General features: G+C 39.0%; 1 protein-coding gene and 1 long non-coding RNA gene across 17 annotated transcripts in view; one reads left to right on the top strand and one right to left on the bottom strand.

The window, feature by feature from the left end:
• Positions 1–503: 503 nt before the first annotated feature.
• Positions 504–27671, bottom strand: part of LPP (LIM domain containing preferred translocation partner in lipoma) — a 736333-nt gene continuing 709165 nt past the window's right edge. For all 15 annotated transcript variants that reach the window (XM_074404687.1, XM_074404694.1, XM_074404689.1 and 12 more), the window contains 3 exons: positions 22869–23047; positions 16669–16789; positions 504–15050 (listed from right to left, as the gene is read on the bottom strand). In XM_074404687.1, the coding sequence (XP_074260788.1) occupies positions 14922–15050; positions 16669–16789; positions 22869–23047 (429 nt within the window). In that variant the 3' untranslated portion in view covers positions 504–14921. The remainder of the gene's footprint in view (positions 15051–16668; positions 16790–22868; positions 23048–27671) is intronic.
• The window catches only part of LOC141585413 (uncharacterized), a 32106-nt gene continuing 19448 nt past the window's right edge, over positions 15014–27671 (top strand). For both annotated transcript variants that reach the window (XR_012518861.1, XR_012518862.1), the window contains exons 1-2: positions 15014–15079; positions 17520–17590. This is a non-coding gene — a long non-coding RNA (uncharacterized LOC141585413). The remainder of the gene's footprint in view (positions 15080–17519; positions 17591–27671) is intronic.

Raw genomic sequence — 27671 nt, 5'->3', positions numbered from 1 at the left:
ATTTGTATCCAAATCTATCAGCTCAACCGGACTATAAACTCATTGAAAGGAACTGTATGTCATTTTTATCTGTATGCTCAAGATGCCTAGTACAGACCAAATTCTCAATGTTTGAAAAGTATGGGTAATACAGATGGAATAAAAGCATGAAAAATTCAGCCACTTGTTTGTGATGAAAATGGAGAACCCCAACCCCACCCTAAGGGATTTATTTACTTGCTTCCAGATTTAAAAATCAAAAATTCCTTGCAAGACCAAGACACAGAGTGGTCAAATAATTTTAGAACACCTCTGACCTTAAGTTCTTCTGTGCTAACAGTGGAAGAGAGTGGGTGCTTTCATACTCTTGTGGCATCATATTTGCTATGAGAGATATTCTCTTTCTCAGAAGACCATATGGAAAGCAAATGATGTAAAAAATGAGTCACTCAGTAAAGGGGGTTAGAAGAAAAGGAAACAGAGATTATCCAACTCAAAAAGAATTCCACACATAGGCAAGTAAATGTAATAAGAAGTTTATTGGATTTCTAAATATAATAAAGTAGTTGCAATTCTTTTACAGAAAAAAGAAATATAATTTCCATATTTATTTTTATAGAGCATTGAAAAAACATAATTGATAGAGAAAACTGATAGAAGGTAAATAGAACACAGGTCCTAATATAGTTGGATAATGCACAAACACAAAAGAAAATACATAAATCCCTTGCTTATAACAGATTTTATTTTCTTATTTTCATAATGAACTACGTGTGCTATTTTGGATACATCAGTGATGGTTTGTAATGTAGTGGATAAATGCAATTTACTAAGAATATAAGAAAAAAGAGAAACCTGTATTTTAGGAAAACCATGGCTCTGTCAGTATCACACATATGAAAATAGACATATTCCCTATATGTTTTTGTGTGCCTTTCCCTAAGTCAGGGAATGTTATTCAGACTAGCAGCTGATCATGGTGGGGCTATGATTGTGCTTAGCAAGTAGGAAGTGCTGCCCTTAGTAGACACATTCAGCATAGAGAAAACCCCGCTTCTCACCCTCTCCCCCTTATCTATCCACTTGTAAACACCATTTAACCTTCACATAAGATTATCTTTCATGGTCATAATCATCAGATGGAAACTCAGAGCAAAGCCATGCTGTGTCTTTCCCAGTCCATTTGTTTCTAAGGAAAAAAAAAAAAATCTCTGTATCCCAACACAATTATGACACCACCCTGAAATTTTTGAACTCTTTTCTTGCACTAAAATCTGATTCTCTAAAAAAATTTAAAAATGACTAGTGTTGAAATTGGATAAGGTAAAAACAGAAAAGGAACATCAACAGGAAAAGTAGACATTTTTAGTGAAAAGTATCACTCTTTTGCCAAAGAGTCAACTAGATTCATACAATGATGATGACTGAGGCAGGGTGGTCACACTCTTGAAATTATGAAACACGGCTGTTTCAACCTCACCCATAGCTTATGTAAAGGGGCTCCTTATATGGAAAACAGAATGGCGGTTGACTGCAATGATGTGGAGTTCATCTTCCATAGTTTGTCCCCTTTTACTTCCATTTGGTAAAACTGGGTAAGGTAGGTGACCACTTTTTGACCAAGAGGACACCAAAAGCTTCCTTGGATAAAGGTTAAGTGGAGGTATCTTGCTTTCCCCAAACAGAGGCATATTCAAGTGAATATGGAGCCAACTGACTTAGAAGGAAAGGGAACGACTTGGCAAGTGTAATCTGCCAGCTGGTTGAGTCAGACGACACATTGAGAACGATCTTTTTTGGAATCATGTCCTCCCTTCAACCCTTCTCCTACAATCCTGCCCTGTCTACCTCGTCCTATTTACATGGACCCTCTCCTGTTGCCACCCTTAGGTAAGAATGCATCACTCTAGGCTAGGCTGCTGCTCCATCAACAGTATTGACAGTCCTGTCAGTGATCAAACTATGGAAACAAGAGCCATCAAATAACATACACTACTATTTTTAGGAGTCGAAGTAATGCTCTAAGGATCTGGCAAGGACATTTGGCCCCCCGAGCTTCCAATCCCCACTGCCAAGACTTTTCTTTACTTTTCTCTCATGGTAGCCTGAGAGACAAAAGGAGGAGAAACATGTCGACACTCTAACACTCTAAACCCACCAATGCTTAGTTTATAAAACACACATATACACACATCCTAATACAGACTATGGCACTATTAATTCTCTTAAACATTTTTTTTTTCCTGACTAAATGTTTCAGTGCCATAAAGCTTACATTCCCTTGAAGCAGAGTACAGGAAACCTCAGCAATATGCTACCATCCAGTAGGATATAAATATAAAGAAGCTGTATCAGCAAGGGATGCTCAGGGAATGTGTTTGCAGCCCATTTCACGGTAGCCGCTCAAGAGGGGATATTGGAAGTGAGTGACTTTCTTCCATTTGGCAAAGTTTCCTTATCTCAGCACCTACTCTTTCCGATGGTATGTTTTTGAAGGCTGCGCAGTACGACTCTGGGTACCGTGTGTACATACATATGTAAGGAATAACGTTTATGTTGCTCAGAATAGGCACTTTTTGAAGGCAGTAAATCTAAAAGTAAAGTTAATAGAGCCTATATTTAGTGCTCATCTTCTCACTTTGCTGATGTGTATGCTGAACAGAAGATCACAGATTTGAGTCAGTCTCGCAAAGAGGCCGGAGTCGGCAAATGGCTATATTCAGAACTGGGGAAGTCTTGCCAACTCAACTGTAGCTGTTAAAAAGGCAGACTTGGAGAAGGTGCAATCGTTTTTCTCAAAGGTGACGGCACAGAAGGAGAAAAGGCATGAAATAAAAGACTGTGTGCGTGGCTCAGGGAAAATTCCTATTCTCAGGCTCTGTATCTTCACGTCACATGTACTTCATGGCACGGATTTGCTACTTAGAAAGTCCATTCCCTTTCCTTTTTTGTATGTCTCATAATTGCACATATACCCTTACTTAGCTGTAGAGAAAGAGAAGCCCCAAATCTGTTAGAGTAATGATAAAGGTGTAGGTTAAAAGACAAAACCAAACCAAAGTGGTTTATCATGCAGAAAACATGCAAAAGCTCAATGCTACATCCGACTGTAAAGGTTTCGCATCTAAGTTTAAATTTTCACTTAAGGCACATTAAACCACATGATAATTTTATGCATGCCAAATAATCAGACAATCAAGTGTTATCTTTAATTCTATTTGCTCTTTGAGATGTTGCTTGAAAAAGAATGAGGGCATAATTCAGATTTTCAGAGGGGAAATATTCTGACTTTGCTTAAGAAAAAAATGGGTCTTGGATAATTTGCTCATCAGCTTTCCCAAAAGAGGAAAAGGGTAGTAAAAGGAAGAAAGTCTTTTAAAAATAATTTTGCTACTACTTTACTACAAAGTGTTGGTGACAAGATTTTGTTTCCAGGATCCCAAATGTTTTTCATCAAAGATACTTCTCAGTTCAGACTTCTCCATTATGCTAGAAGGATGGCGTGGTCTTATGCTAGTTTCAATTTGCTGCCTAGAGAGGGAGGTCTAAGGCACTTTAACTATTTTGGGCACTATAATCCTGATATGTTGATATATTTGACACACTTCTAAAAATTAAGCTGAAAGTATATAGGATTAGTAAAATGCAAACACTGCCCAAATATACCAACTCCCCTTTTGTATTTGAAAGTCAAAATATGATGCCATACCTATGGTTGGCATTTAAATTCTAAAAATCTCTTTCCCTCTCAAAGTTTATGTTTGAAAGAATGAAACGCATTGGGCAGATACATCATAACCTGCCCAAGCTACCCTCCAATTTCTGGTTTTTAATTGCCAAGTGAGCATTGCTGTCACCCAAAGAGAAAGAGAGATAAGAAGGAACTGACTTTTTTCCTTTATACTTAACATCTCCCAAGAAAGAATAAAAAAAGTAGAAATGTATCTAAGAAAAGCTAGCTCTTCCCATTTTGCATTTCTTAAACTAGTTTGGAAGCAGAGTTAAATAATTTGCGTGTGGGGAACGACATTCAGACTTCATATTTACTCTCTTGGAATGAAGGAAATAGTCAAGAAAGAGACGATTACTGTTATGCCTCAGGATGAAGCACAGCAGACACCATTCAAAGTGGTAACACAATACATCAATAATAATGACCAAGAATAGTTCTTTACCCTTTCCCCAACAGACAGAAATACAAAGAGGGAATCATGCATGAGAGATAAATACCTGTTTCCACCCCTACCTCAAATTGCTTTGGCATATTTTAAAAGATAAATGGATCCGCACAAAATTTAAATAGCTTTTTCTTCTCCTTTTCAGCTGCTACGAAAATGGGTCAGGTATGGGATTTATTAATTTCCTGGCCTGAAAACCCAAGTGCTTAAAAATAAGATTTATTTTTTGAAGGATCAGCTTTCTTGGAAGGTGTGTGTGTGTGTGTGTGTGTGTGTGTGTGTGTGTGTGTGTTCTGAAGACAATATAACTGTATTATCCCTAAATATGGGAGAATAGATTATGTAGAGTGAAATATGAATTTTTTATTAGTTTTTTCTTTATGTGAAGATAAATTAGATGATTTATAAAGGCATTTGAAAAGAATGTTTTTCTAAAAGGCTGCTTTTTCACATTTACCACCCCATTGTCTTTTATTCCCTCTAATCAGACAACACCGATTCCACCCAAGTGAGTCTCTACTTAGGCATACTAGATAATTTTGGGACGTGCTCAAATTGTGTTTCCTATTAATCCATTTCAGGGGTGGGAATACTCCATCTATTCGACAAGAATCATTTTCCACTCTATTGGCTATAATATTCATGAAGCCTCACAGGGAGGTGAGGCACCTTTCTAGTCTTTGAATGTGCCATCTCAACCAAGGCCACCATTCTCCCGGTCCCATTAATGGCTCCTTTATTCCTCAGGTGTGAGGACTAGGAAGGGTTGAGAAGCCATTTGCTGTTTAACTTGGCTCTCATTAGTCCCAGGGAATAATAAGCAGGTGGATGATGATACTGTCTTGATGGATGATAAACTCCAGGGAGGGAAATGCATAACACATTTACCAGGTATGATTAAAGGATTCTTAGATTTAATGCAGGAGATTTAATGAAGAAATTATAATTTTTCTCTTACTTCACACATTTTTGGGCATGGCAAACAACTAAAGGAGCAAAATGAGAGGAGGTTAAAAAGTGAAAAGCATACCTTAAAGGTATAGCTTCCTGAGGGATGCAGCTCAAGAGAAGGAACACTTGGTTGCTGAAATGCTACATTGAGCAACTTCTAGAGTATACACGGAGACTTTCTAGCAGATTTTCCGAAAACATGGTACCGAATTCCGTGTAATTATAATACATCACAAAATGGTAGCATCCTGGGAAGCAAAGTCTGTCAAATGGCAAAGGCCAAATCTCAGATGCCAACAGTTCTGTAACATTTGTTCACAGACATTTCCGGTCATGGATTGGTTGGATTGGAAATGCCTGTAGCGGCAACATGCACTTGGTGCGTTCTCAATAAATGTGAACTGAGAGAGAGACTAAAATGCATTGTTAACCTACAGCAGTTTCTGCCTCTGTGGAACATACATCATGGTCCATGGGAGAGAGGCTTCTTTTAGGAATCAGGTCAGCTCTGCATGCCAAGGAATTCTAAATTATATGGTCTCGGTTGATATTCTGAACCTGACAGTTAAGGCGAGGTTTTCAGTTAATGTAATGTAAACCAACTCTCTCTGGGGCAGTTTTCTGCCCATTGTTTGTTCTTATCAGTGGTCTTTTCCCACCAACTTCCTCACGGTGCTGATCAGACAGAATACCTAGCGGTTTCCCACAAGACGACACAAACGTGTGCAAGCTCTAAATGATCGCTAAGACCACAGCACACGTGTGGATTTGCCAGTTGGTCTCTGAATTTCCCTGGACAACTAGGGGCCTGCTAGTCTGTGAGAAGTCTATATTGCCTTCTAAGGTGGTCTCGGCCCTGAGTGTGGCTCCCTGCAGACAGCACTGGACTTGCAAAACCTGGGCATATCTCCAAATCTGCCACTTCCCAGCTATGTCATAGCTTTTGGCAAGTCACTTAATGATTTGAGCCTCAGCTTTCTCTTCTAGAATAGGGCTATTAATAACTGTCCTCCCTGGGCTATTTTCTGTGTGGAAGCAGTTTTTAAGCTCTCTTAGGAATTATTATTTTAGAGCTCAGAAAGCTACCTCCAGGTCCTGCCCAGGAGACCGATGGCAGTTTCTGCCTATAGGCCCCTCTCATTCAAAGCTGGGGTAGAAGAAGCCACAATCATGGTCTTCCCAAAGACAAAGGAATACTATTGAAACTAAATAGTCACCCAGAGCAATGAGGAAAGCGTTTGTACATTTCCACATAAAACTGTGGCATAATATAACCCCTTTCCTCAAGAATAATATCCTTTTCCACAGATGAACTAACGGAAAACAGTGAGTTTTCAACGGTACCACTATCTTTTGCTTTTGACTTTTTCCTTGTTAGAGCGGGGGATTATACACCAACATTTCCAGGCACTTTTAAGATCATTATCAACAAGTCAAATAAATGGGGTGTACTGTTCACGGGTTAGCTGCTGGGGAAGGCATGAAGCTACGTAACAACTGTCAGAACGATATGTCTTCTAAGTAGGAAAGTACAACCAGCAACAAAAACTCATAAACTCTAACGTCTGGCTCTCAGAACATCATTCAGACTAATTTCAGAGATGCTTGAAAATTTGTATGATCAGAGCTTTTTCTTTTTTTTTTTTTTTTTTTTGAGACGGAGTTTCACTCTTGTTACCCAGGCTGGAGTGCAATGGCGCAATCTCGGCTCACCGCAACCTCCACCTCCTGGGTTCAGGCAATTCTCCTGCCTCAGCCTCCTGAGTAGCTGGGATTACAGGCACGCGCCACCATGCTCAGCTAATTTTTTGTAGTTTTAGTAGAGACGGGGTTTCACCATGTTGACCAGGATGGTCTCGATCTCTTGACCTCATGATCCACCCGCCTCGGCATCCCAAAGTGCTGGGATTACAGGCTTGAGCCACCGCGCCCGGCCTGATCAGAGCTTTTTCAAAAAAGTAATGCATTGCTCAAAACAAAACAAATAGATATGGAAGGAAAAGGAGGGAAGAAGCAACATTGTATTGTGTACTACTGGTTAGTTTTGTGTGGCACCAAAGAGAACACAGGCCCCAAAGGCTGGCTCTGCTTTAAAGTCAGGGGTAGCTTGTAACAAACTGTGATGCAAGAAATGTAAGACCTCAAGGGGTAATGAGCTCCTCCACACAGGTGATGTTTAAGTAGAGTCGAGTCAGAATTAGCACTTAGCGATGAATCTGTACGGGAATTTTAACACCAAGTGGAACAGATGACTGGGAAGTCCTTTCTAATAATGAACTTAGACTCAATAGGAAAATAAAGATGTCCTGCTTGTTCTCTTGTGGAGGGTCAAAAGACAGGTACACTTGCTGCGAGAATAGAGGATGTCGCTGTGGCTCAGTAAGAATGCTCATTCTTTGTTACAGTAAAGTTCATGGAGGGCTGTTTCATACTGTGCATGTTGGATCATATTTTGGCAGATCATCTTCTCTTCCACTTATAAAAAGATGGAAAAGCAAGTAAGTACTTATTTAGGCGTCCTCTATGCCGTTTTATTCCCACTGAGCCTGCTTATCTGGAAGCCTTTTTTTTTTTTTTTTTTTTTTTTTTTTTCTAGTAAGAAATTTCCAGAAGCCATGATATTTTGGCCAATGCAGCAGGTCTTCTCTGAGTATAGCCCGTGTTTCTCCATTGCGTCTTAAATACTCTTTTCTCAACTTCCAAATTAAGTCAATGAATCAGCTCAAGATTTCTCGTCAAATTGTATTCCCTCCATAAAAGTCTTAGTAATGTTACTGGAATTACTCTTCCTGATGCCACATTCCTTCCCACTGAGTAAGTAGAGATTGAAGCTGTTTGATCTTATTACAGTTCGCCTGAATCAAAGTTACTTAGGTGCTGATTCTCTTACAGTGATTAGTAGGTAATTACTAAATTGAAGGGCTAAGGTTTAAGGATGTTGGAACGACAAAAAGAAAAGAAAAATGTGGACTCCTAAATGATTAGTGAAAGAATCTGCTCACTTGGTCTAATGTGCAACATCTCCAGGTACAAATATTTGAGTACAGAATGCATGAAGTGAATCTCAAAACCAGTAAATATTTATGTAGAAGCTGTATTCATATACTTATGTAGAAGCTGTAAAGTGTTCATATTTAGTATGAAAATATGGACCAAAAATGTCTTATTCTTAAGAAGACATGGATAAAAGGAAAGGGTTGAATGGATTATGAACTGACCCAGAAGTGGGAATCTCATGGATGGCATATGCATTAGCTTGCTTCCCATTTTCAGAATGAATTTGATTTTGGCAACATCCAAAATAGTACAGAACAAAAAGTAACAGAACTGTCTGTACACATGGGAGTTCTGTCCTTATGTAGCTTTTACACTTCTGGGTCTGAGGTTTCTTTGGAGAAATTCCCTTTGGGTGATTCCAATTTCATTTACTTTCAACCCTAAAGAAAGCCTTTCAGCTGAGCCTGACCCAAGTTGAACTGCCAAGTTTCACTGGGTACATTAAAAATTAGAAACTATGTTTTTGTCCAGTTTTTAAAGAAGCAGCAGACAGTGATGGGGCTTGACACTATGTCAGTACATGAAGAAAAGCTGAATGAGTTGGTGATACTGGACATGAGGCAAGGATTTGGACGTTAACACTTGTTTTGTGCAGCTATAGAGTTAGAACAGACTGATGTGAGCAATAATACATACTGGCCAGGAATAAGAAGATAAGGGATGGTAATTCGTCAGGAAACTATCAGAGAAGATTCGGATCTTTAAAAGGGCCACGATTCTAATTTATTTGGAAATAGCATTAGTGTTTGATGTCAACTGTAACTCTCTAAAGTGGTGCAGAACACAAATTGACATGGTGACACTTCTCATTCTTGGTAGGACATTCCATTTGGAGGGCTAAGAACTGAATTTAGATGCTACCTTCAGTGCCAAGTTGACTGAATTGTGGCTGTTTAATAAGGTTTTTATTTAAGGGCATTAGGTAAATACCCACCAGAGTTAAATGAATAAGTATTTCTCTGGCCCTTAAGTGCATGGATAGCTAGGAAAATTAACAATGCCACGTAACATGAAAGGCTTAATGCCATCATCTGAAAGTATTATAAAGGAATTAGCTGCAGTGTTTCCCCCTCTCTCTAGCATACATAGGTGTTTATAGAATATTAATTTTTATTTTGAACAGAGGCTAGAAGTAGAGATATTTATCAGTTAAATAACAACCAGAAGTTAATAGCAAAAATTTAGCACTTTTTTGTAACTTTGCGGGGAACCTGTCATCAGTTAAAAGAAAAAAATGCATCTTTTACCCAGCTCTCCACAAAATAGGAGAAATGCATGTTGTAAGTAAGAAAGAGTCCACAACTTTCTGCATGAGGGCCAGGAAAATAAAATAGAAAAGGGAATTAGTGTCCTTTTTTCTGGATTGAAGGGAAATTATGCCAGTAATCTGTGATCTAAGAAAAACTCTGGTGCTGTCCAACCTGCTAAAAAATATTTTAGTATCAACTATTACAATATAATATTAGTCTCATGGGCTAAGTGCTAATCTGTGCTAAAATTCTGAAAATGTAATAGTTATTCCTTTGCCATAAGGAAAATTATCAAGTTGCAATGGAGTAAAATAAAATGCCATCATTACAAATATAATTTTTTTGTCGTTAAATGGCTTTAGACTTAAAAAAAAAATCTTAACCTCATCTTTGAAAGATTTCTTTGCATACAGTTGAGAAAACCAGATCGGTCATAAATGAATTTGCCAAAAACCTATGACCTGAGTCCCTGATGAAAAGTCATTAAAATGAAATGGAAAGACTCTTATTATCTCATTTCACTTTACTAATAAATACAACCTAAAAACATGGCCTTATAAAGAAGATTTTTATGGATGCCACATACAATTTCTGTTAGCCTTCCCCTTATTAATATAATCATAATTACATAGGATCATAATGCATTAATTTAATTGATAAAAAATCCAAGTACAGCAACACTAATAGGTAGGAGGGAAAGACGGGAAGAAAGGGCGAGAGGAAAGTAGGAAAGAAAATCAGCAGGGGAGGAAGGAAGAGGGAGAGAGGGAGGGAGGCGGAAAGGAAGAGAGGCAGAATTCTCACCAAGTCAAGTAGGTCCCGTCAGGTAACTTTTTAAAGGTTTACAATAAAGCTATGCTATCCAAACAACAGCCTCACGAGAAAAGTTTCATTCTAGTTATCTGGCAACTAAATAACTTGACCTAAAATAGTCACGGTTGCACCATGTTAATGTCTCACTGAGAACCAGTGTTTGGACCACTATTAAACCAATAAAATGAAGACAGTTAAAAAAGACTTGAATGGGTGGTAAAAGTTCAAGCTGAAGTAAGTCTCTGTCTTCATTATGTGACTAGAGCTACTGTAAAATCAAATAAAAACCACTAACATCCAATATGTCACCTTCTGAAGTAAGAATGTTTTACTTATTTAAAGACCTATGAGATACTTCCAAGACAAGGAAAAAATAAATACTACTTAGAATATATTAAGATGAAAAGTTGGCGCTCTCTCTCTCTCTCTCTCTCTTTTTATTTTTAAGTTTCTTTGATAAGTAATATTTTTGAGATTTGGTGGTTACCATTTACATCATTGACACTTCAGTGGAACATTCATAGTAGTGTACATAGATTGTCTGAAAATAAGGCACAAGTGTATGTTGCTCTCTGTCTCCCATGAGAGTGCACCAAATGAGCGATCCCAAGAAATGGACTTCAGGCACATTTTGCAGAGGTATCTTTTTCAGTTTGCTGGTTTCCCACAGATGGCTAAAGCAGGGGTATGGAACATGCTGTCATATTTCATTCATAACACACATGTACTATAGCTCTAGGCAACAGATGGACAATCGCTTGTTTAAACTACAAATGTGAAATACTAAGGTAGAATAGCAATATTTCTAGAAATGTATATGAAAAAATAAAGCCTTTCCAAGCCAAGAAGAATGGTGAGAGGCTCTGAGGTTACATCAGTGTTTCCCTGATCTCCCTAGCAGCTGCCATAATTTCCCCAACACCCTTCAAAACTTGATAATGGAAGGATCAGGGGGCAGCCGACACAGATTTGACAAGAGAAACCCAAACCATATCAAATAGAAATAACACTGTTATTCCTGGCTGGTTCACATTAATAGGATTTTTACTAATTAAAGAAATGGCTGGAAGTTGTGTTTTCAGAGTCCTGTCTATGTTCCTTTAAATCTCTACGATAGCCCCATGGAAAACGCCCTCTCTTTCTTCCTCTGTACCCAAATATAAAATACTTGTTTAAATGTAGTTATTGTTTTATATCCTTGAAACCTCACCAGAAAGATCTCTGCAGGACCTTTCATAGAGAACGATTACAGTGTTGGTAAGTTCACCTTCTCAATGAGCACATAACCAATAAAGTAATTTTGATCAGAGAAGTTGCTCCCACAAAAATAACAATGTGTTAATGACAAGAAAAAGAACCCACATCTTTGAGCTGCAGAGATGCCAGCATCTAATGACCTGATGCCTTATGCTGGGACACATGACTTATTTTTGAGTCAATTTTTTTTTTTAAGCACATGCCACCACGTCTGGCTAATTTGTTTTTTATTTTATTTTATTTTTTGTAGAGACAGGGTCTCATTATGTTGCCCAGGTTGGCGTCGAACTCCTGGCCTCAGGCGATCCTTCTGTCTTGGCCTCCCAAAGTGCTGGGATTATAGGTGTGAGCCACTGCACACCTGGCCTTACTTTAAGCTTTAAAGGCAATTTTCTTTGCCACTGAGACTCCATGTTGAGTCAGTATGGTCTGAAGATCGAGAAATTTAAGAAATCTTATTTTGATATGTTTTGCAGAACCCATGATATAGTGGATTTTTTTCCTTTTCCATATTTCTCTTGTTATACAGAATTACCAAATATTTATATTCTTGAAACTTTTCTAAGCCAGTATATTTTTACAAACTCTCTATTATAGACTCTGTTTTTTTCTACTGTTTATGTATTTAAATCACAACAATTTTGACATTACATCAGCAGACAGTATGATTATAATCATTTAAGTAATACAATCTTTTTCTCTGTTGCAGGCAAAATTTCATGCAACTAAAATATTAAAGAGTGACTTGGCATTGTTTAAATGAAATGATTAATAGGAAAGACAAGAAAGTAATATAAATCATACATTTAAGAAATCCTAGAATAAAATGTGATAGGATACTCTCCTTATTATACCTAGTGAAAGGAAAAAAAAACCCCTAAATCTAAATATTTCTACATATGTATGAGTGCACATTCATTATTATGAAAGTATAAGTCTATATTAAAAAGAGATTTACTTAAAAAACCTTTGGTAAAGATACTCTGAGGTTATGTGATAAGAATGCCTAATAAAGATTGCAAGCAAGCAGTATTCTGCTGACAAAGCCACAGGGTCTGTGACGGCATTTTCTTACAGCTTGTTCTTTTGACATGTAAACATTCAGTTACACAAGCATTCAAATGTAATAAGCAACTAGAATGTTATTGCATTTTATAGTATAAATATTCAATACATTCTTCTTCTTTTGGCAAAATTAATAATAATATGACCACCTTAAGAGATAAAATCTATCCCTCAATAAATCAGACTCTTTGCTTTGTCCTAAAGAGAATTTCTCCTAAAGTATCACATAAAAATGTACTAAATCAATTTAAGCTGATTACATTATCAGCCCTATTGTCAGTCAGTGCTCCTTGAGGTTATCAGCATGGTCTGGCCTTCAATTTAGAAGACAGGAATTCAGAGACATGTTGACATTGCCTCTCAAAACGCACATGCTGCTCCTAAGTGAATCTCATCATATTTCACACTGTGAGAAATATATGATCAAAGATAAGAGAAGCAGGGTAAGAAAAGGACAGTGGTCAAAGGAAGCTCTTAAAAGCTGTAATTTTGGTGGTTCTAACACAAAACGGTTTCGTGACAAAAGCAAATGAGCCATACATTAAGGATGAGCTGTAGTGATCACTGGCTTAAGAATTTCTAGTCACAAAAAAAGAGTCACTTTTATGATCATTCCTATTCAAGTAAAATAAATTTAATTGGAATTCCTGAGGAATAGTTTGCAATTCAAAACATGTCTCCATAATTTTTTATTTCAGTTCTGATGTTAAAATTAAATTTTTTAAAAAAAATCACTAGAAATCTGAACATCACAATTATGAAAAAGATAACTGTGGAATAAGGGAAGGGTACATTGGAGGATGTAATTATATTTGCTATATTTGGTGTCTTAAACTAAGTGTTAGGTATATAGGAATTCATTATATTATTCTTTATACCTTTTTGTAGACTTAAAATACTCCATAATTTAAAAGTACATACTTGTGGGAGATTTAAAGAAAGGTTTAAGAAATTTCAATCCAAAATACTTAGTTTACAAAATGGCAATTTGCCATGACTAAGCTAGGTGTCTCTCCTTAAACGAAACATGTTCTAACTTACTAAGCATGGCTTGGCAGTTGGCAAGCAAGTGTTTCACCGGCTAATAAAAGTTTGAATAAAGATTCTAGGCGGAGATTCTGCATATTTTTAGCTCTTAAAGACCATTTTTTTTCAGTGATTGTCTTTGAAAGTGTGGTGTAAATGTCATATTGATATGAAAATGTCTCCTGCGATCTGTAATTTCAGTTGCAGAAGGATTATGAGAATAATGAAACTGTGGTTTCGCAATCTTTTCAAGCTTTCTACTCTTTTGAAAGTGAACTCAACAAAGCTGCCCAATTTGATTTTGTCTGCTCTGATTCGCAATCGTCAGGCAAAACAGACCTGGGCCTAAAAAAGAAAGAGAATTTGAACCGTGTTTTTGCACAGCTCTCATCCTCTAAAGTCAATTTAGATTGTTGTGTTGGATATTAGAACAAACATGACAACATTTCTAAGATGAAAAGTGGGACAGTATTGAAAATGTTATATTCTGGAAGAAATCAAGTTTGTATTACAATGTCCAGGTGGTGTGGAAAAGAAAAATCTTAAGGTAATACTGTGGGACAATAATGGTTTTTAAAACATAACCCCAAAATGCCTTTCCAGCATATCCCACCTGCAATTTCTTTAGAAAACTATTGAAGTTTAGTTGTCTGTCACCACATATTAGCTATGGGCCAATAAGTGTTTTCAAATGAGCCCTGATCACTGGTCACCGTAGATTCTGAATCCTGATGGTTGCAAATGAAATTTGGGCTTGTTCTAACTTATGTAATTTACAACTTAAATTCTTTACAGCCTCAAAAAAGAAAATTGTGCATTTCCCTCCCTAAAAACATGAGCAGTATAAAGCAACAGAAAACATACTCTTCAATACATGGGAAAAGAATGGCTGCTCTTCGTAGTCACAGGCAATATGGAAATGGTAGGATGGGGATTTCAAGGCTAAAAGCACCTGTGCATTGGCAGACTCACCCAGGAAAAACTATGTGACAGCAAATACCACACGAAAAAAGCCATTCAACCAGATGAAAAGTGAGACAAACATAGGGATTAAAAGTTACAGGAATGCAGAAGTGAATGGGATGGAGCATAATCTGTGCAAAAATGTGGAAGTCCTCGGGAACAAAGGCCCATCAAGATCCTACATGATTCAAAGTGAAATGTGTATTTGGTAACAACTTTAAAAAAAAAAAAATCTCATAATTTATGTGTTTCTAAGGAAAGGTTAATAGCAGATGAAAACCAGAAACTATCCTGTAGTTTGATGGCCTTTCCTCTGTTTTCGTATTTCTTATCTTTTTCTTGTGTTCATTCTTCTCAGTGCCAGCTGAACAGGTGACTGAATCTAAAGGTCAGTGCTCGCCTTGGCGGTCAACACCCTGATGCGGGCAGAGTTGCAGGTCTTGCAGAGGATGTGCCCATCCAAGGGGTAGCAGCCTTGGTTATCTCCTTCAGACAGGAGACCACCGCAATCCTGGAACAATAAAAACAGATGGAAACGATGTAAGTAAAAACGTTACGCGCACACGTGGAGAACAAAGGATTGAGCTTTCTATTCGAGGCTGCCGTCATGTGGCCACTAGCCTTCCTGCTTTACATTCCGCTAATCCCCTGTATCCTTTCTCCCACTATGTAACATAGTATATTTCGAATGTAATTGAATTAGAGATTGGCGATGTAAATATAAATGGCGTAAAATACTCCTCCTAAGGTCACTTCGTATGAAATACAGGTGTAAGAAGAGAAGAAGCCACGGATCTCAGCTCCCGTGTGGAAGTTTGCTGCCCCCACGCAAACAACAACAAGAGAGAATAAGAATGTCCCTAACCACCCATTCATTTTTACCCTTTACTGTTTGTTGAAGGATCGCTCAAAATGCCTGCACAGGTGCAAGCATGGAACGTTTTGACCATTTCTGGGCGAGAGCAAGGGTAGACTGATTTCTGTCAAGTGGGCAGGCTACCAGTGGCTTCTGTGTATTTACTTCAATTGTTGTAAGAAAACAAAATCCTGAAGTTAGTGGGGAGAAGTAGTTGGCTCTACTTTCTAAAGGAGATAGCATTGTGTAGAGCAATGACAGCTAGTGTGGAGGACAGGCCTCCTGAGCACCTCCCGTAGTTTTGCCACAGCCTGCCTCAATGCACACAGGCTGATTGCCATTCTGAGAATAACTTCTGCCTTTTCTACCTTACCAAGCTGTTGAGAGTATCAAAGAAGATAATGGATACGGATGTACTTAAAAAAAAGAAAAAGCAAAGAACTGTGTAACTGTGCAGGAATATGCTACTGTTGACAGCTCCACGTAGGGTCCATTCTGAAAAGTGTTATATAACAGTTAAATGCTGGCCTCTGTCTTCGGAGAAAGGAGAAGTTTCTTTGGAAAATAAGTACATGGTACTTCATCAAGAAGTGTGTGTTTGCTAACTTTAGTATGCACTCTCAAAGGCCACAACAGCTATGAAGCTCACCTCTGCTGTCTACCACGGTGGCAAGGAGGTCAATGGAGTTCATGTCTTCATTTGACATATAATGAAATTTAAGTTAACAGGGCATCCAGAACACAACAGCAGCAATGGTTATACTCTGCAGGAAGTCTGGCTTTACCAAAATGAATATGCAGATATACTGCAGCTTTCCAGGCATCTAGGAAACTGAGCAACTAGTAGTGCATACTAACCAGTAACTAAATCTCCATGACTCTGAACAAGAAGTTTTAACCAAAGCCTCCAAGCGAAAGTTAAAGATGCGATATAATAATAACACCATTTCTCACTAATTTAGCATTTTTGCAATTTACAATGCTCTTTCATATACAATTTCGTATTGCATTCTCACAGTCATATTTGGAGGAGTTAAGGATCTGAGTCTTTTTTTTTTTTTTTTTCCTGTGAGGAAACAGACGGAGGGAGGCAAATCGACTTATTCAATAGCACTTGCTTTCAATACTAGTGTCAGATCTAAAACCCAGGTCCGATGAGTTCAGGCAATAAGGGCTTTCTGAGATTAAGCAATGGCTACATCGATGTAAACCCAGCTTGAATGCGCCTTTCACTGCCTGCCACAGACTGGCAGGACGGGGGTGTCAACCGGACCTCACATCGGTAGCAGTGAACATGGAAGTCTCGATCCAGAGCCACAATACGGACGGTCTCCTCCTGCCCGGGAGCTGGCATGATAGGCTCCTTGCACACAGAACATCGTGGGGCAAATTTCCTGAAAACGGAGAGAGAGTTCTGGTTGGATACTGAGCACAGACACTGAGGAGGGACACAGAGGTAAAAGGAAAAGGTGGAAACTGAGTCAGGGTATCTGCTTCCTCATCTGTAAGGTGAGAGAGTTAGTCTCGGGGATGGCTGAGGTTCTTCCGTTAACAGACGGTAATTACTGTGATATCTGGTAAGGTGAGAGAGTGAGCATGTGAAGTGCTTAGGCGTGAAGAGCATCTAGCATCTCTTTGCTGCACGGTGTGGGGGTATGAAATTCACCTTTAGATAGATTCTGAAAGCAAACCCCGTGCTTGGGCTAGGCTGATTTGAGGAGAGAACAAAGTCCTGTCCAGCCCCTATTTGTTTCTGACTTTTGCTTCTAGACTTTTCTATGTGCTCCTCAGCGCCTCGAAAAATATCCTGAGGTTGCTATCTTTGCCGTGTTCCCACTTTTTAGAGCTTATTTCTTGTAAATTTGTCTTGACTTTTAGGAATTGACACAAGAAGACTCAGACACATAGCTTTTCAAAAGGGCAGAGGTTAGTGAGTTTGAATATACATTACACAAAACTGAAAATGGCCAAGTCCACATTTCCTACATTTTTTATTGTGTTAAACTTTTGCTTAAAAATAAAAAGTTAAGAGGTTATGGTAAATAAGTTTAATACTTATTACTTTCTTGTTATTTCTTAATATGATCAATGGTACCTAACTTTTTTTTTTTTTTTCTATGACAGATTAATTGGCTGAAAATATAGGCCATGTGTCTATCTGTATCTTCTGGAAACTGGAGGTGGTATTTGTGAAGGTATGAAATGATACTTGATTTGAAATAGACATGGATAAGAACTGAAGAGATTTAAAAAAGGAAAAGCAGACTATGCGACTCAGTTTTTTCATGGTAATGGTTTCAAGATAAATGCTGTTAAAAATTTATCTATTTGTAGTGAGACTTAAAAAGAAAGAATGATAGTAATCCAATACTTCGCAGAGCACCTTATGGTTGTCAAAGCAGTTTTACACACATTATACTCTATATGTACATATTAATTTTCCTGGTAGCACCCAAAAAGCATCTATATGGCTGCAATCTAAATAAATATAAATTAAGCAGCAGATCAATTGATTGCTATGAAAGAAAAATTAAAAGGATCCTGGTACCACTGCAGCAGCAATCAGAGTTGTTATAATTGGTATTTTATGAAAGAAGTTTATATTCAGTGGCAAAAAAATTTGCTCTGGACTACCAGATTATTTTGAAATCTGCGTCATCAGTGGTGAGGTAAGCCGGCTTCTGGGATCAACTGCAAAATCTCCCCTCCCCAAACTCTTTGAGGGCAGAAGTAGGTTTTCTTTATGAATGTATCCATAAGCCTTCGCCAATTTCCCCAAATAGAATTATTTACTCTTCTAAGATAAAAATTGTCACGAAATTTATTTATTTTGGTAGTGATTATTTGCATAGATTTATGCACTACTAAACTCTAAGCTTCCACAAGATAGGACTTTGCTCCATCTCTGAGTCTCCAGAAACGACGACCGTGGCTGGTGCAGAAATAGGAAAGTTGGGCTCACTCTACTGAAATGAATCTGCCATCTATCTTTATAAAAAAGATATTAGCCGGGCTTTATGTTCAATCTCAAGGTTCTTCCTCTTTAGGAAGACAAACTGTATTCTTGCCGAGTACTGATTCTTTCCTACCAATTGGCCTCATTTCCATGATGAGAAAAAGCAAAGCGAAGAAGCGGGAGGTGGTTCTCCTCATCCCCACACTGTTCCTCGGATAGCAGTTCGAGGACGGTTTGCAATCCCAGGTGTTCCATTTCAAGGCTTAGCTCACTGAGTGGACGATAATCATAAAAATAAATTTGATGACAACACTGTCGATGATTAAAGCTACCATTTATTGACTGCTTATTATATGCCAAGCCCTGTTAAGCGCTTTACACACTTGACATTATTTTCTCCTGACGGCAACATTATGAGGGAGTATTTTTATCATTTCTGCTCTACAGTCAACGGAGCCAAGGCTCAGAGACGGATGATCTTAGTCCTCTTGTATTCTGGCATGTTTCTGGCAATCAACAAATGGATGCTGATTAAATACATAAATGAATGAGGGTAATATTCCTGATAAGAAAGCACAGACAGGGGAATAAAGCCTCAACACACAGAAAGAGTCGGTTAAATAAATCTGCTTTCTGGGTTTCCTCACTGGGAATACAAGAATAAGAAAAGACTTCCAGTACAGACCTGAGAGGGAGTTCTATATATTTCTGCATTATTTCTATGAATTTATATATTATATATATATATATATATATTTATATATATATATATATATCTCCTATTATAAAAATGCAAAAATGATATGATGGTTATTGTAAGGTTTTACACACACACACACACACACGTACACACACATACATACATGTATATTTCTACACCAGACTGTGGTAAGTGCCATCTACAGCAGATGTAAAAATCTCTATAAAACACAGAGATTAAGATATAAATCCAAACATGAGGGGTACAGATCAGGGAAGTTTCCTTTGAGGAAATGGTAATGGAGTTGGGATTTTAAAGATAACGATTTAGGTGAAATGAGAAAATGTGTATGTGTGTGTTACGGTCAGGGAGAGAGACTTCTAGAAAACAGAGTAAGTAGTGGTTGCAGCAGTCATCTGAAATGACATCTGTGTAAGTTTGCATGTCCAGTAGGCTGAAGCACGTGAACCAACCGTGACTAAAGGTGGTTATGCAGAGGATGGTCCATTAACAAGTCCTCACAAACAGTATTCCAGAACCTTGTTACTCAAAGTGCAGGACATGACCACCTGGGAGCTTGACAGGAATGCAGAATCTTAGGCCCCACTCCAGATCTGAATTAGAACCGAAAATTTTACAAGATCCCTCTATGGATTATAGGCACATTAAAATTTGGGAAGCACTGTTTTAAAAGGCAGACTAAGGCTGGATGCAGTGGCTCATGTGTGTAATCCCAGCACTATGGGAGGCTGAGGTGGGTGGATCACCTGAGGTCAGGAGTTCAAGACCACCCTGGCCAACATGGTGAAACCCTGCCTCTACTAAAAATCCAAAAATTAGCCAGATGTGGTGGCAGGTGCCTGTAATCTCAGCTACTTAAGAGGCTGAGGGAAGAGAATCACTTGAATATGGAAGGAGGAGATTGCAGTGAGCTGAGATTGTGCCATTGCATTCCAGCCTGGGCCACAAGAGTGAGATTTCATCTCAGTCAATCAATCAATCAATCAATCAATCAATCAATCAAAGGCAGACTAAGCAAGTGAGATAAATCCCTTCTTATGGGTCTCCTGTATCTCAAGGTAATCCCCACTCCCAGGCTGCTCTAGTTACAGCAAAGCAAATCTCCCTGAACCTAGAGAACTCTTTCCTAACTCCATGCCCTGGCTTTTTGTCTGAGTTGTTCCCTCTGCCAGGAATCTCCTTGTTTCCCACTTAAAACACTCTTGAAATTCTCCTTCCACAAAGCCTATTCTGACCATAGAGCCAGGTGATCTGACTTTGACAGGGCAAGCACTTACCTGTGCCTGTCTCATGGAGTTCAACTTTTTCTCCCTGTCTGCACACTTTCTCTGCCCTCCTCCTGGCAAGCTGCTTGCTGACAGCGACTTCTCTCTATATATATCTGTGCAATTTCTCTCCTGTATCTCTCTCCTTCAGCATTTAATGCAGGAATTGGCACACAGAGGGTTCTTTATAAATGTGAGGTGAACCGAATTAAAATACATTTTCTAAAGGTTCACAGAAAGGGATCCATTCAAAAGGACCACAAACAAGGCCCCAGAAAACTGTCTGGAGCAGGAATATCCCTTTATCTGCCCTCTCCTTGGTCTTCCAGTGACCAATGCTGGACTTTTAGCTGCTTTGTATTCTAGTGATTTTAAGGCTCATAAATAAGAGTTCTGTAAAACAGTTTCTGACTTCCCTTTAGGAAATGGGGAAAGGATCAAATAACTTCTCTCACTACATACCTACCAATCATGAAGACAATATTACTATTACTTTTAATTTATGTTTGAACATGCATTGAACTAGTGGGTAAGGTTAGCAGGGTGTTTTAATTTTTTCCCCCTTTTAGATGCTCCAGTTGGCTTTATGGGAGCTTTCAGACTCACACACTTATGTCACCAGTCACCAGTCTTTAATTATGCTCCCTACCCCTCGACATGAAAGATAAATGGCATAGATATAAACTTACATTTGTCAAAATTGATTTCCTGTTTTAATTGAGGGGTGTAATATATCAGTCTTTTCCAGCAACAGAAACATGTGTGCTCTGATTATATCTATCAGTCTTTCTTGGATTAGGGTAAGTCTAAGAAAGGAGAGAAACAGTGATAACATACTCCCATTGATATCTTTTTCACTTCCCTTAAATAGATGCAGGGTTTTTGTTTTTTTTTAAATGTGTAATTACAAGCTAAAAGTATCAATAGGTAAAGTACAATTTATGCTGTGAGTGCCCTTTAAAAGTGAGTCTTTCCTTGTCTAATTCAGGTTGCAAATTTCTGCCTCTGGGATTTTTTAATTCATTCAACCTCATGTCTTTTGGTGAGGTTTTCATTTTCTTTGCTACTTGGAAAGTGGTCAGGAAAATCATTTTTAAAATGTGAGTCTCAGGTCTCCAAACTGCTTGTGGTAAGTGTTTCCTAGTTGTTGACAATCAACACAGTGGTGAAAATTAACCCACTTGGAGGCCATAGAATGGATACCCAACTTGGTAAGCAATACAAGCTCCATCTCTTTGATAGCCACAAAGGCTGTTTTCAAAGCCACTGCCCAGCAAACAAATACAGAAACCTGAGTCCACCATTTAAAGATCACATCTATAGGTTGAATACAGTCCTTAAAAATATAAAACAAATGTTGGCTGGGCACAGTGGCTCATATTTGTAATCCCAGCTCTTTGTGAGGCCGAGGCAGGTAGATCACTTGAGGTCAGGAGTTCGACACCAGCCTGGCCAACATGGCAAAACTTCATCTCTGCTAAAAATACAAAGATGAGCTGGGCGTGGTGGTACATGCCTGTAGTTCCCAGCTACTCGGGAGGCTGAGGTAGGAGAACTGCTTGAGCCCAGGAGGCAGAGGTTGCAGTGAGCTGAGATCATGCCACTACACTGCAGCCTGGGCAACAGAGTGAGACCTTGTCTAAAAGAGTGTGTGTGTGTGTGTGTGTGTGTGTGTAACAAATGTTATCAACCAATTAACTAACAAACTGGCCAAATAAAAATAAGCAAAATACAAAGCTGTATAATTTTCACAAAGAACCCAGCTGTCATACAGAAAAGAAGGACCTAGAAAGGTGAGAAATGAAGCAGCAGGGACATATCTTTTTGGGCCCATGAGTAACTGGCCTTGATCTTGAGGCATCATTTTTTAATCCTCCTGAAAAGAACATTTACATTCATTAACTTTATTAGAAATAACTTGAGAGAGAGAAGACTTGGTTGGAAGAAAAGGTTAGGGAAGGGCGTGAATATATTGACAATGGCATGAAACTGCCTCAGAATATGTGAGAAGCTTGTATTCATAACAGAAACTGAATGGTTCTCTGGGTTTTTCCCCCATAGCGTCTTATCACTAGAGTGGTAGGGATGTAGAGATTAGCTCTGAGAAAACTCTGGGTCCTCACAGCCGAGAGAGCTTCAGGAGAAGGTTTCATCTAATGACCAAATTGAAGAGCTCAAATAATTTGAGCAACGGCCAAATATTACACATTTTGTTCATATTTAGGCCAGGACCCTGTTTCTTTCTAATACATACACACTATGGCTGAGCCAACTTTTTCATGGAGTTACCCAGAGACACAATGGACAAGCTCTGAGGCAGCCTTGATCCAGAGGCCAGTCTGGATGACTGCATGAATTGTCTGATATTAATTCTGGCATTAGATGAGGAAATCAATAAGCTCTTTCAAAGGCCTCACTAAATCCTGAAATTCTATAGTTCTGAGAGAGAAGAGTGTATGCTCAGATGCCAGGCAGTAAGAACAGACTCTAAAAGGACAGGCAGGGTGGCAATGAGAGAGTAGGTTGCCTACTTGTGGAAGTCCTCAATGCAGTGAATGAGCCCGCCAGCATCCACAGTGAATGGGATCCCGTCCAAGCTGCGGTGGCACATCACGCAGGTAAAACAGTGAGGATGATAGGCCTTCCCGGTGGCTCGGAGGATCCGCTCCATGATGGGCTTGGAACACACATTGCACTGCTCCAGAGTATTCTGAGGAAGGAAACAAAAACAGCCTTAGACGGGGACAGAAGGGAGTCCATACTGCATGACAAGCAGCTTCACCAAACAGCTTGTCTCAGGTCCTTGTCACACTGCTCTACGGAAGGCATTTATCGCCATTTACGAATCACATCTACAGCTTTAAACCAGTCCTTAAAAGTACAATACAGATGTTAGCAACCAATTAACTAACAAACTGGCCAAAGAAGTGTAGTATAGAGAGAAAGAAACACAATTGGATGGGTCAAGGGGCTTTTCTAGTATCATTCAGGTAGTAGGTGGCAAGTCCAGAACTGAGAACATGTGTTTTCTGACTTCTATTCTTGTTCCTTTTCTCGTTTCCTACAGCAAGGGTGATGGCAAACTTCTCTGTGAAGTCCCATATAGTAAATGTTTCTGGCTTTGGTGTAACAACTAAATTCTGCTGTTATAGCTGAAAAGCTGCCATAGACAGCCTGCAAACACACGGGCATGACTGTGTTCCTGTAACATTTTCTTTACCAAAAACAGACAGTGGGCTGGATTTGACCCATCGGTATGGTTTGTTGACCTTTGAACTACACCACTCAGCTTCTCTATTTGAAGAATGCTTCACTATTACATCTAAAATTCATTTTCAAAGACACAGAGTGATCACTAAGGCCCCTATCTTTTTACAGAGTCGTCTGTCAGATGACTGGGACAGAGCAAGCTAGATGCAGAACCCAAATCAGAGCTCAGTGTAATAAATTAGGCTTCTGAGCACTTAAAGCCTTGATTCACACTCAGTCTCCAAGTTTAGAGTTCATAAACTCTTGAAAGAAAAGTTGAATGTACAAGGGAGCTGGCTTGCAAAAGTGAATTAAGAAACTCACTTATCTGGCCTTAAAAATTTGCTAAGCTTTAAAAATACATAGTGCCCCTTAAAAGAGGTATCACTTGGCTAGGCACGGTGGCTCATGCCTGTAATCCCAGCACTTTTGGGAGGCTGAGGCTGGTGGATCACAAGGTCAAGAGATCAAGATCAACCTGGTCAGCATGGTGAAACCCTGTGTGTACTAAAAACACAAAAATAAGCTGGGTGTGGTGGTGTGCGCCTGTAATCCCAGTTACTCAGAAAGCTGAGGCAGGGGAATCACTTGAATCCGGGAGGCAGAGGTTGCAGAGAGCTGAGCTCATGCCACTGCACTCCAGCATAATGACAGAGCAAGACTACATCTCAAAAAAAAAAAAAAAAAAAGACACACCACTTAGTGAGTTAGGTCTCAGAACGATCGGCTGTTATCTTTCCACCCTCCCCTTTAATCCCATGCTCTTACCAAACCACCACGTTTCAGTTGTAAAACGCTATATTCCAACTGAGATATCTGTACTAACTCATTGAGTTTACAATTTGGAATAAACCTGGGATACGGATCTTATTAGAAAGATGCAGAACTGAATGGGATGTGGAAATTCAGGAGTAACTGCTCTCTTACCATGAGGATATATAAATGGCTATGTAGCAAGAGCTTCTCTATGTAGGTAACTAGTGTCCTCATGTCTAACCTATAGCAATGACCTCTCATTTGGCTTCTTCGTTTGCATCTCTCTTCTCATAATACTCTCCTTGCCCCTGTCTCCAATGACTTCCAGTTTTCCTTTCAAACACAGATGCGACCAAGTACAAATACCTTTCTGGGTAACAAAATCTCAAAGGCTCCACAATCTGAAAAAAAGCTAATTCTTTACGTGGTATTCAACCCCCACCTTGCCTCTTCTAGGCTCAGCTTCTCATAACATCCCAGACTACTCACTCTTATACAAACCTATGTGAAACTCCCATACTTCTGTGCCTTGGATAATGCCTAGATGTATCGCAAATTGCCATTCTGACCTTTCAAGGTACAGGCCAGAAGACCATTCCACAGTGACGCCTTCCTCAGTGGTCCCACCTGGAATGAACAGCTTCTTCCTCTCCCATTCCTGAGCACTTTATTTACTTTGCTGACAATACTTCAAGTGTGCAGTTTATTTAAATTATTTGTGCACATGTCTATTTCCTCTACCAGATTTTCATTTTATTCAGGGAAGAGACTATGCCTTAAGAATGTACTTCTGTGTCCCATATTGCACCCAGTATACTGTCTGAAATAGAAATAAGCCTGAGACGAATGTGTGCAAAAACAATGAATGGAGGAATATTGTTTATATCCCACTCTGGCAGCACAGTGCTGGCCTGACTCCCTTAACTCTGGAATCCATCCCAAGATGAATTGGTAAATCCATCATCATCCTTCCCTCAGAGCTGCGGTTGCCTGAGGTTCTGAAATTGCGTAGTATGCCTCTGGTCACAGTCTAAACGCATGGAAACTATTAACCTATTTGTTTTTCCCATTTTGAAGTGGTGAAATTAAAATAGCAGAAGAGGACGGGATAAGAGTCTGGAGATGATGATGGTTTGAAGAATGAGGGCCTGTTTCTTTTCTACCCTGACAATCTGAGCTAATGTGGCTGGAAACTGTCTTCCCAGGACTTATGTTTTGCTCCTCTGTGGGTTTTTATCCTTTTTTTTTTTTTTTTTTCAAGTCATAATGGAGTTGAATAGAAACTGACCAGAAAATGTTTTTGTTTGCATTGAGGCTTGGCTGCAAGATTCAGCTCATTTACTCAAAACTAGCAGCAATATAGAAGGCTTGGTTTCTATGGAAAGACTCTGTGGTCTATAGAAGCTGTATTCAATGGACAGGTAATACAAACATTTCTGAAACAGACGGGAAACAAGTATAAAATGTGCTTAAAATCAGCCTGTTGCAAAATGTCCCCAGATTGGAAAATAATGTTTCCAAGAATGCAGTCGACGGTACCCCAGGCTAGCGAGTGATGCAGAAGGACACGATACGTTTCTCTAACCCACACCTTTTACTGCAGTCTTCCCCTTTTCAGTCTCCTGTGGGGCCCACTAGCAGCCTTTGAGAAAGGAAAGAAATTCACGATGTCAGGGAGGAGGGCGCTGGGAGTTTCCCTAGTCCAAGCTCTCATTCCACAGGTGAGCAGAGAGACTTTGAAAACAGATCTGTTGGACCTGAGTTGTGGGGAGCATGGGAGGCAGAGGTGGGACTGGTACCCCAGTTACCTGACTCCTATGAATTCAGAGAGTGAGCTAAGGAATTCATTATGCAGCCATGAAAAAGGAAAGTGGCTAGGTGAAGAATGTGAATTATCCTTCTGGCTTCGTCAAAATCTGCTGTATGACCTTGGGTAAATAATTTCTTCCTTCCATCTCAGTTTTCTCATTTGAAAAATGATGATTAATTCAAACTCTGTAATTTTATTAATCTGCGATAAATCAATATTAACAACAATAGGAAAAGGTACATGTTTACATTACTAAATCTATACAAAAACCACTGATAACCCCTTACCAGAGAAAGGGGCGCTCATTTGCTGGAAACCTGGACTAAATCATTACCTTTACTATGCACCTCCACTGATAATTCCAGAAACTGCTAATGGTAGAATTCTAAGGATCACAGAAGGATATTTTTGTGTTATAGATGATTATTTTAAAGCCAGACAAAAAGATGCACTCTTCATATAAATATTGGGTTCATCTGAACTAAGTTAACATGAAATAGCTGACAAATAAAATGGTTTTGTAGAAAAAGACAGTCTTCAAGCAAATAAATGAAAGAGGGATGTCTCTAAATATGTCTATTCAAATCATTTTTTTTTTTTTTTTTTTTGGTCTAGTAGGGTTGCCAGGTTTGTTAGCTGGGGATTTAAGAGGAAAGAGCACCTTCCAGCTTACGAACCTTCAACATCAGCACTGTGCTTTGTCACTGGACTCCTGATCCAGCTTTATAGCTGTCTCATGGACTCCTCCTCCCAGCAGCCACACTGAGCTTTCTGCCACATCTTTAATAAGCAACATTCTTTTACAAGCCCAGACTATCTTACACCCTACTTTGCCTAGAGAATGCCTACTCATTCTTCAAAGTGAAACTCGAATGTCACCTCTTGTGAAAAATCTTGCCTAAATCTTTTTCTGTTGTATTCCAAGCAAAATAAGGAACTTCTTCCACTCCCATAGGATTGTATTATGCGTCCCCTATGACATTGAACACAATGTACTTGATTTAGTGGCTTATGTCAACCTCTATGACTGAACTGCAATCGCTCTTCCCTCCTCCCATGAAGCCATGGTCTGAGGTTATGTTTCCTAGGAAACAGGTTCTGAAACAGATTTGCACACAGTGAGTTATGAAGAGGTGTCCTTGCAATCAACACCTGTGGGTAAGTATAGGAAGTCCTTAAACTTCTTAAACTTCCTATTGCTATTGTGGATACTCTATCTACAGTATCCACAATACTAAGCATCCTTGCCCAGAGACTACAAAGTCCAAGACACAAAGTAAATAATTGGTAACCAGCTGTGGAAGGCCTTTGGCCAAAGCTGAATGAAGAATCCAAATGTTAATCATTTTGCAGCAGGCACTGTTTGAGGATTCTTTTTTTTTTTTTTTTTTTACATAAAAAATGTTTTAGGCTACTCCAATGCAAGTATGCTTAAAGTGAGAAGCTGTAAGAGTAGCAGAAAAAAGCAATTTCTCTTGCTAAAAGTCGCAGCTTATCAACTTTTCTGAAATGTTGGCAA

This window comes from Saimiri boliviensis, chromosome 8 (assembly GCF_048565385.1).
Source record: "Saimiri boliviensis isolate mSaiBol1 chromosome 8, mSaiBol1.pri, whole genome shotgun sequence".
Taxonomy (NCBI): domain Eukaryota; kingdom Metazoa; phylum Chordata; class Mammalia; order Primates; family Cebidae; genus Saimiri; species Saimiri boliviensis.
Note: the sequence above shows the minus strand (reverse complement) of the source record. Positions and strands in the feature narration are given on the sequence as shown.